The following is a 9,929-nucleotide window of genomic DNA, read 5'->3' on the forward strand; positions in this document are numbered from 1 at the left end:
GTGGCTGTACTGAAGTCATCAATTTACGAGCAAGGTTGAAATAGAATTAGAAACGGAGAAATGGAAACATAAGATTTAGTTTCACCCTCACTGTGATATGTAACAATTTGCAGCATTAAAAGCAATGCATGGAGTCTTTTTAAGTATCTAGAAGAAAGAAGAGGATAAAAAAGGATGGATTTTGTAATTTCTAGCCACACAATGCTTGAAGGTGGCCTAAGATAAAAGAAAAGTGTGTCTCAGAGTGGTTAGTAATTAAAGAGAGATATAACAAATAGCAATGAAAGAGTTAAAAGATTTTTCCATCTCATTGTGTGTAATGTAAAATGAGTAATATTCATATTACTCATTTTACCTCATCCAAGTCAAGCCTCTCTTTCCCTTTCACTGCGACTACTCTCTCTTGCCTCAGTTTATCTCTCATAACCAATCTGTTTTCTCCCCTTTCCTTCCTTCCTTTCCTTCCTGTCCTTGCCTCTCTGACTTCCTGCCTTATATAAAAACATCCTCACCCACCAATGTATGTCCTTGCCCACCTAGCTAGGGTATATTAGTAATACTAATGCAGCATTCAGCCGGTATGGCCAGTGACCCAGATATTGTTTACCTTGATAGACTACCTGAATGAACTTTATTTTATCTGATGCACCTCAATGTGCGTCTTTGGTGAGAGATTGAGGTGCAAGTAGGCTGCTGAAGTGTGACTAACAAGATAATGGACAGGGAAAAGGCATTTCATTTGGTTTTATGGATTTCCTTGATATTCAAAGTAGTAGAAGGAAAGAAAATGTTTACATGGAAAGAATATGAAGCTAATTGTGAATGCTGGTTTGTAAGTAATAAGAAAAAAAAAAAAGTGGGAAGGAAAAGAGTAAATCACTAAAATGATTTTTGTAATAGGTATTCGGAGAGAGAGAGAGAGAGAGAGAGAAAAAAAAATGTTTGCATAGGCACAGAAAAGAATAGGAGGTTTAATCATATCATACTTAAGATGCAAAATTGTTCAAAAGCCCAATGCAATAACTGATTAAAAAATTGAGAGAGAGAGAGAGAGAGAGAGCAGTTTTCTTGCACATTGTCTGAGCTACAAAACTGTTCAAAAGATTGAAGTATGAAATGAAGTGTCTGGAAATTGTAGGCGAGTAAAGGAAGGTTTGTCAAGTATTGGAAGGATAAAGAAGTCGCTTATGATTTGGATATGATAGATATATAAAGCAAAACGAACATCAATAGCATTTATGAAATCATTCAAGATCTCTTCATTCCAACACAACTATGGAGACAATTTTTGTAAAATCTCTTGATCTACTTGTCATTTGTATTTTCATTTTATTTTTCCCTTTTTTCGAATTTTTATCATCATTTTTCAATGATATACAAGAGCAGCATTGCGTACAGCATGGCTCAATCCCCATTAACAGAAAAATACTCCATGTCCATGAGGTACCAAAGAGTAAATTGTGCACGAAAATGACAATACAAGAAAGGAAAGATTCGAGGTTCATTGATAGCAAAAAAATATGAAGAAAAGGAGGAAAATATATTCAGTTACCACTTAACCCTTCAATGAAAAAAAAAAAGATAGCAAAACGCAATTTTCATTTAGGTACGTACCCAAGCTACTTTTCCTTAATTTTTCGTGATAATTAACAGACTCACTTCAGAGTTACTGAAGTCCCGGTTAATTCGACCCTCCAGCAGGTTATAGAGACAATTCAAGATCGTTTTGGTATTCAGCTCCTTTCGCAGGGAATAGGTATCTACATAATCCAAACTGAGAAACTGTGGCCTTTATAAAACTGCTAATGGAGGAGAATTTTGTCCTGCCGGGGATTGGGCGCTGGTTAACGATAGTGATGGTAGGACGCGAACCAACACACAACAAAAAGAAGGCTGTAAGTAGGACATCGGGTAATGAAGCACGAGGACATGAGATCTTACGTATTTGTGATGGGGCATAACCCACATGACGCGTGTGAGTTCAGTGTCGCTGGGAGGAGACAGGACACGAGGCTACAGGGTGGGGGAGTGACGGGGCGAGCGGTGGGGGTGAGGACTGCTGCTTGAAGGAGGACGGAGATTGAAGGGGAAAGGGACGTTAGGGGGTAACGGAAGGTTACGGTGGAAGAAGGAGCTATATAACACGAGAAAAGAGCCATAGCGTGCAGTTTGTACCCGCGTAAGCGAGGTCAGCGACACGAAGAGTAGTAGTGAGTGGGGCGCGCACAGCTTCTCACTCAGTCCACCGCCGCACTGGGAGGCACACGGTACTTCACTTTGCTTCAACTCAGACCGAACTCCTCACTTTACCATCAACCTAAGGCGAACATGGGCAAGATTAAGGATACCCGTGAGTACATGGGGACCAGCGAGCTCACGCAACTGGCCACCTGGAAGGCAGTGGCGGCGGAGGTGGTGGGCACGATGTTGCTGACCCTCGTGGTGTGTGGCTCCTGCATCGGATTCAACACTCCACCCACCAATGAACAGATCGCCTTCGCTGTCGGCATTATTGTCTTCTGTATGGTTCAGGTACGGGTTGAAAGAGTGAGAGTGGGGAGGGGTGGGGGAATGAGTGAGTGAGTGAGTGAGTGAACGCGAAAATGTAAGCAGGTGTAGCTGTGTCATCCTTTTCTCACACCTGTAGAGGCTCCCGACACCTGTGTACTCATTAAAACACACACACACACACACACACACACACACACACACACACACACACACACACACACACACACACACACACACACACACACACACACACACACACACACCAATTGAGGTATTTCTGTCCCAGCCTCGATCTCAAAATACTTCCACAGAAACAGCCACTGCCTGAGAATACGTGAACATACACTACATGCCTTCCCCTCACCAGTTTCATCTCCCTCGCCCTTTCATCCCCCTCACCTCATGCTCTGGTTCAAGAAGAGAAGGAAGAGAGGAAGGATAGGTAGCGAGGCTTGAAGTTAATGTCAAGTCTTTGAAAAGAAATGATAACGCGTAATTCAGTAAGATAATTCAAAGAAAAGCGTTAGAAATTATAAAGAGATGCATATGTGAAAAAATTGCCAAAGAATATTAGCAGAAAAAAAAGAGTAAGAAAATAAAATGAGATAAAAAGATAATAAGGATGTATATACAGTTAGCGAAAGGAGTGATGTTATATTCTACAAAATGTTAATAGTAATAATAATAATAATAATAATAATAATAATAATAATAATAATAATAATAATAAACGGATTAAATCAATCAATTAAAGTCAGATCTCCATCATTGCATGATTTTGAGTTTCTCTTGATATTTGTGGAGCTATTAACCCTTCATTGCTACGGTCGTCATCTGTAAACATTCAGAGCTTTGTTTGGAGAGAGAGAGAGAGAGAGAGAGAGAGAGAGAGAGAGAGAGAGAGAGAGAGAGAGAGAAAAAATTGCCAAAGAATATTAGCAGAAAAAAAAGAGTAAGAAAATAAAATGAGATAAAAAGATAATAAGGATGTATATACAGTTAGCGAAAGGAGTGATGTTATATTCTACAAAATGTTAATAGTAATAATAATAATAATAATAATAATAATAATAATAATAATAATAATAATAATAAACGGATTAAATCAATCAATTAAAGTCAGATCTCCATCATTGCATGATTTTGAGTTTCTCTTGATATTTGTGGAGCTATTAACCCTTCATTGCTACGGTCGTCATCTGTAAACATTCAGAGCTTTGTTTGGAGAGAGAGAGAGAGAGAGAGAGAGAGAGAGAGAGAGAGAGAGAGAGAGAGAAAATGGTCACACAGACGTAAAGTAAAACTATAGAGAAAAACAATAATGTCCCTTCCTGCCTACGATAATTAAGAAACTTGACAAAGAGAAGTGCCTAAAAAATAGTTGTAGGTGATCATTAAAAACATATATATACATATTAGCAGTGAAAAGGTTAAGATAAAGCAGTTAATTACTTCATACATTATTTTTCCACTCGACTCGTAGACAGTGATGGGCTATAGTCGGGTAACATGACGCACTCATTTCCATTGCGTTTAGCGTTTTCCCTTCGCCCCAAAGTTCTCTGTGGCCACATTTAGAAACTTTGCTCTTTCATCGTAATTATTTTCATGGCTTATAGAAATGATTAACTGTATTCTTAAGAGCCTTTTTTTTTCTGTTTATAATGTAGAAATTTCGTTAATCTGTTTCTGGAACCGTAAAAACATCCTTTTTTTTTTATATGTAAGAGAGAAAAATACCTTAAAAATCTGTTTAGCTTCAACTAGTATATAGAGCCTTTTGAAAGTGGTGGCGGTGCGTCGCAGAAGCGTTTCAGAATACAGTCGCTGATCTGCCAAGAATCTACACATTATTTGGTTCTCTTAGCGGACTGCCAGCTGATCAAACTTAACCCTTTCAGTGCATCCAATTTTTTTTTTTCATAATAATTTGCAACTTTATAGATGCTTATTTTTTCTTTAACCGAGTTCAGAAATGAGAGATTCAACATCATACTTTCCGTTCTTTTCTGCGTATTCAATACAACCTCTTCTCTCTCTCTCTCTCTCTCTCTCTCTCTCTCTCTCTCTCTCATAAAGATAGAACTATTATTATGAGGAAACGAAGAAGAAAACCAGAGAAAAGTGAGCACTAACAAAGACCATACGCGCAAATAAACAGTGGAACACAGCAAACATCAAAGTATACTCAATGTTTGCAAAAAGACCATAGGAATCATGCAGTGACAGATCGTGAGAAAAAAAAAAAAAAAAAAACAGCTTGCACGTGCATGTAAACAGAGTAGCATGACAGTTATTACAGTATTGGCAGCGAGCTGGCATTCAACGTCCTCCGGTGCGTCTCGGCAAACACGTCACGGGAACACAATTTCACTTTAGTTACTATTAGATGTCTATTATCATTGATTTTCTTGTCTTATGTAAGAGGGGACAGTTGGGCAAGAGCAACATAAAACGGAAAAACAAAAAACAAAACAAAAAAAGCCCCACTAAGTTGCCCGTCCCTTTGCAGGTCCGAGAGAGGTAGCCAAAAAAGTGATATATGTCTTGAAACTTCCCTCTCGTATGAAGACCACTCCTGAAAACTTCCCCCAAGTAACTTTTACATAGTCTGTCAAAAGTGCACCGTACAATTCTGGTTCAATTATCAATAAATATATATAAATAAAGCACCCTTGATTATCCTAGTTTCCACTAAAGGGTGTCAGAAGTCGTGGAGATAAGGTGGCGAATCCTTTGAGAATATGGTCCCAGGTAAACGAAAGTGGTGAATATTGAGAGTCGTTTCACATACCGTGACAAAATGACCCAGTTGCTACGGCGCGAGGTAATCAGTCTGGCCTTGCGGTTGTAGGCCATTTACGACAAAGTGCCTCAGTAATTTATGTGGCTGAGTGCTGAAACCACGTCGCTTTTTCAGTAAAATAAATAAATGAATTATTGATAAAATAATGATAATGACTGTAAATAATGTAAACAAGTAAATCAGAAATTAATACATGCATGAGTAAATGAATAACAACACCAACAACGAATAAACAAGTAAGTAAATGAATAGATAAACAGAATTAGATAAATGCAATGATAAAAAGAAAATAGATATAAGAACTAATAAAAACAATACGACAAAATAGATAAGCAAATTAAATAGATAAAATACAAAGAAAACAAATAAAAGACTGATGAATAAATGAAATAAGAAAGTCGAGTAAATAATTGAAAGGAAACACACACACACACACACACACACACACACACACACACACACACACACACAAACGATTAATCATCAACAAGGCCTTTGAAAGCAGTAAATATAAGGGGAAAAAATCTAAACACGGGATATGAGTGACTGAAGTAAATTGAGATTAGTAAACCCCTGCAAAACAGACACGTCTCTACGTCATAACAAATTGCTCCATTACAGGTGTGCGCCGTCAGAAACAAACACCTGTGAGTCTAAATGCAGACGTGAACGGTCAGACTAACTTGTGAAGACTGCGTTTGATTTTCTTTCGCTTTCCTTGTGTAGTTACTGTTACTTTGTGTCTTCTTATTCTGTGTGTTCTTTTCTTGTATTCCTTTTTGCTTTTTTAATTTCTTTTTCTTTTCCATTCATTCTTCATTTTTAGCTTTTTTTTTTATCGTGGTCTGGCTCCTCTCCATATCTTGAGAACGAAGCGATTCAAATTACAATCTCTGGATCACCACACCAAACTGCATAATTATTTACGTCCAGCAACCACTACATCCTCATGCTTCTTAATGCAGTTTATAAATGGTTTCTAGTACTAAGATGTTATATGAATACGCCTACTCAATGTCCGGAGGAAATGAAGATTAAAAAATTTTCTGTAAATCTTGGGGAACTTATGCCTAACCTGCAGCGCTGCCCTACTTAGATAAGAGGCCATAAAATACTCCCTTATTGAACACTGGCGAAAGTTAATGGATTAAAGGATAAAACTTTACAGCATTACGGAAGACGACATGAGTATAGAAGTACGTCATTTAGGAGCTGAAAGCGAGGGAGTGAAGTGTGAAGGGATCTGCGGGACGCCACGTCTAAAACCATGGAGAAAAAGAAGAACGTACAGGAGATCTTTGGGCTGAGTGAGATGAAGACGTGGGCGTTGTGGCGGGCAGTGGTGGCCGAGCTGATAGGCACGATGATGCTAGTGCTGGTGGTGACTGCTTCTGTGCTGTCCTGGACCCCTGTGGCCGCTCCCCCCGTGGTGCAGATTTCCCTGGCTGTGGGGCTCGTGGTGGCTTCCATGGCTCAGGTACATTCATTGTTAGGTTAGGTTAGGTTTATCGCGGTTTGGAGTCCCGCATTTGCTGGTAACATGTTTGTGTTGAAAATATTTGCGATACTCATTTAATACGATTTTTGTTGCGGTAGTCCTTATTCTGACTAACAATGGGCGACTTAATGTAGTTTGGAAAGGTACAATAGTAATGAGTGGGGTTTATAAATACTCCTTTGCCAATGTCTCGAGCAAGTGAAAATCTAGTAAAGCTTCTGTGTATCTTGCATGGGAATGTTAAGTCCAATTTACATTTAATTTTGACTGTTACTGAGGGGTATGTGAGGCTGTGGGCAGTATTGGGAGGTGCCAGTGGTCCGTCATATAGTTTTCCCTTTTCCTCAAGTGTCATGGCTCTTGATAGTGTATAATACTAAATAATCACAAGGATCATGAATGGGATATAATCAGTTATCAGATGGTTAACTTTTTAGTGATGAACCATTACGGAGCTGTATGAGAAGATTAAATGAATAGATGAATTTATGGATGAGGATGATGGGCAGAAATGGATGGAACATGTTTTCATACTGGTACGGGGACTGCCACATGTAGGCGTGGTGACTTCTTGCAGCTTCCCTTATTTTCTCTCATGTTCTTATGTTAAAACACCTTTGAAAACCCCCAACACTTTCCATTGCAACCTATTTGTAGTTGAGGTAAAACGGCGAAAAATCTGAGAATTAGGTCGCAGAATTTTGTCATCCAATCCATCTTACTGTACGAATACATGTGTCTGACTGTCTGGATGAATGACTGAAGGCCCCGCAACGTGTGTGAGATGACTGATTGATTGATTCACTCACACACAGCTACTTTTTTCACCGATTAGGAGAGAAGGTTAGCACTGCAAGCTTCTGAATAACACTTGTTGCTACGAATGCTCTGAACGGGAAGTAAGAGGCGAGGTCTCTGTCCAGCACCGCGGTACACACTCATCAGCAGGTTAGCACCGCCAGGCTATGGAGTATCAATTATTGCTATACATAACTAAGTGAAGCGTGCAGAGCGTGGCTTGTCACATATATGGTTAACGAACAAAGCAGTACATACTTTCTTCACCGAATAGGAAGGAAGGTTAGAGCCGTAAGGCTACGGAATAACACATGTTGCTATACATGAAGTAACTGAAGCGTGCCCGTCACATATATGGCCAGCGAGCAACACGGTACATACTTTCTTCCCCGAATAGGAAGGAAGGTTAGCGCCGCAAGGCTAAGGGATAATACCTGTTGCCCTGGATAAACTATAAATAGCTGAGCTGCGCTTGAGAGTCGCAATGTGTAATTGTGATGTCCGACCAGCACCGCGGTACACTTTCTTCACCAAATAGGAAGGAAGAGTAGCAGTGCAAGGCTGCGAGATAACGTCCTCAGTGCGACGGTTAGAGCTGTCGAGGATAGGGTGAGCATTTTATCTTCGAGGTCAGAAAGAAAATCTTGTATAGGTAGGAGTTGGTAGAAATTTCACAGTATTCCGCGAGTGTTATACTGTGAAAGGGTGCTGCTAGTATACGTAGTAGCAATAGTAGAAGTAGTAGCAGTAGTAGTAGTAATAGCAGTAGTAATAGTAGTTGCAATTATTGTTATTACGATTTTTCGTCTCATTTTTATACAATAGATATATCCCATACAACTTTTAATAACACATGACCAGCAAGGGAGAAAGGAGTCTTCCTCTATACATACTACCCATTATCTCTTTGAACCGAGTGTTATGTGCAGATGGAGGCTTCGTACATCATCACATGTAGTGTAGGATCAGCCATCACCGCGGTACGCACTGATAGGTAAGGGGCAAGAACGCAAGTATAGTGAAGGTCGCTGCAACTGATCAGTATTGTGCACATGAGTCAGCCTTGCGCGGGTCGGTCAAGGGAAAGGAGACGCGCGGCGGGACTTCTGTATGACTGTGTGTGTCTGATGAACTGATATGTATCATGTCAGCAGTTATTCAGAAACCGTGCCGTGAGTCTTTTTATTTATTATTATTATTATTATTATTATTATTATTATTATTATTATGAGTAGTAGTAGTAGTAGTAGTAGTAGTATATTAGCATTACATTATTACTATTAGTATCATTATATATTCTTATCCATTCTGCGCGTGACAGCGTTAAAAACAAAAACAAAATCTAATACATAACTGACGCTCCTCATAGCAGTTGATTAGGCCAACGTTAATCTTATTCTTATCTAGTCTTATCGGTTTTACACGTGAAGAAGAAGGATTGAGGGTTGAAAATATGAGGTTAAAGGGAGAAGAAAATTGTAAAGCTAGAGAATCCTGGAAAAATAATGAAACAGGAAAAAAAAATGGTAGGTCTATCATTTTACCAATTTTATCAGATTCACGCATGAAAAAGCTGGATTGAAAGTTAAATGTTCAAGGTTGAGAAAAGTCTGATCACCTCCTACTGAAAATATAAGGCTTAAAATTCCGTTGAAATGTAGCTGTCTTTAATAAATGAAAACACACACACACACACACACACACACACACACACACACACACACACACACACACACAGTTAGATAAGCAGAAATTATAAATGTTTAGGTTAAATTAGTCCCAGGGAGAGGAGGAAGAGGGGAAGGAAGAGGAAGAGATCGCATAATGAAGGAGAGGGAACGAAAGAGAAAAGGAGACACTATATGAACCAACGCAGTCATGAATGGAAGAAAAGACACAGAAACACAACATAGAATACAACAAACAAGCAACAAGAAAGAATAGAAGAAAGAGGAGACAGTAAGAATAAAGTGGAGGGAAGAAGATAGAGAACAAGATAGGCACTGAGCTACACAAAGTAATGAAGAGAAGAAAGGGGGAAAACACACAAAAAACAATAAATAATATGTTCAGGAAACGCTTAACGGGAGCGTGAGAAACCTGCTGAGGGCGTGGAGGACCTGAGAGAGCCTGAAGGAAAGCCGAGAGTGATGAAAAATAAGAAAAAAATCCTTCATGTTGACAGAAATTGTGAAGGAAAAAGTTAAAAAGTATAGAATGTAATTTCAGTTCGTAGTGAAGAAGAGGAGGAGGAGGAGGAGGAGGAGGAGGAGGAGGAGGGGAAGATTATCATGAGGAGGAGAAGGAGAAGTAGGA

The 9,929-nt window shown here is 39.2% G+C and overlaps 1 protein-coding gene across 2 annotated transcripts in view; it reads left to right on the top strand.

Moving 5' to 3' along the window:
• The first annotated feature begins 2,181 nt into the window (after positions 1-2,181).
• The window catches only part of LOC123515109 (aquaporin AQPAe.a-like), a 32,175-nt gene continuing 24,427 nt past the window's right edge, over positions 2,182-9,929 (top strand). The window contains exon 1 of one of the 2 annotated variants that reach the window (XM_045273548.1): positions 2,182-2,532. In XM_045273548.1, coding sequence (XP_045129483.1) covers positions 2,329-2,532 — 204 coding nt within the window. In that variant the 5' untranslated portion in view covers positions 2,182-2,328. Of the gene's footprint in view, positions 2,533-6,568; positions 6,795-9,929 lie in introns of those variants that run through there. The other variant, XM_045273547.1, reaches the window with a different exon arrangement.

Source organism: Portunus trituberculatus, chromosome 38 (assembly GCF_017591435.1).
Source record: "Portunus trituberculatus isolate SZX2019 chromosome 38, ASM1759143v1, whole genome shotgun sequence".
NCBI classification, from domain to species: domain Eukaryota; kingdom Metazoa; phylum Arthropoda; class Malacostraca; order Decapoda; family Portunidae; genus Portunus; species Portunus trituberculatus.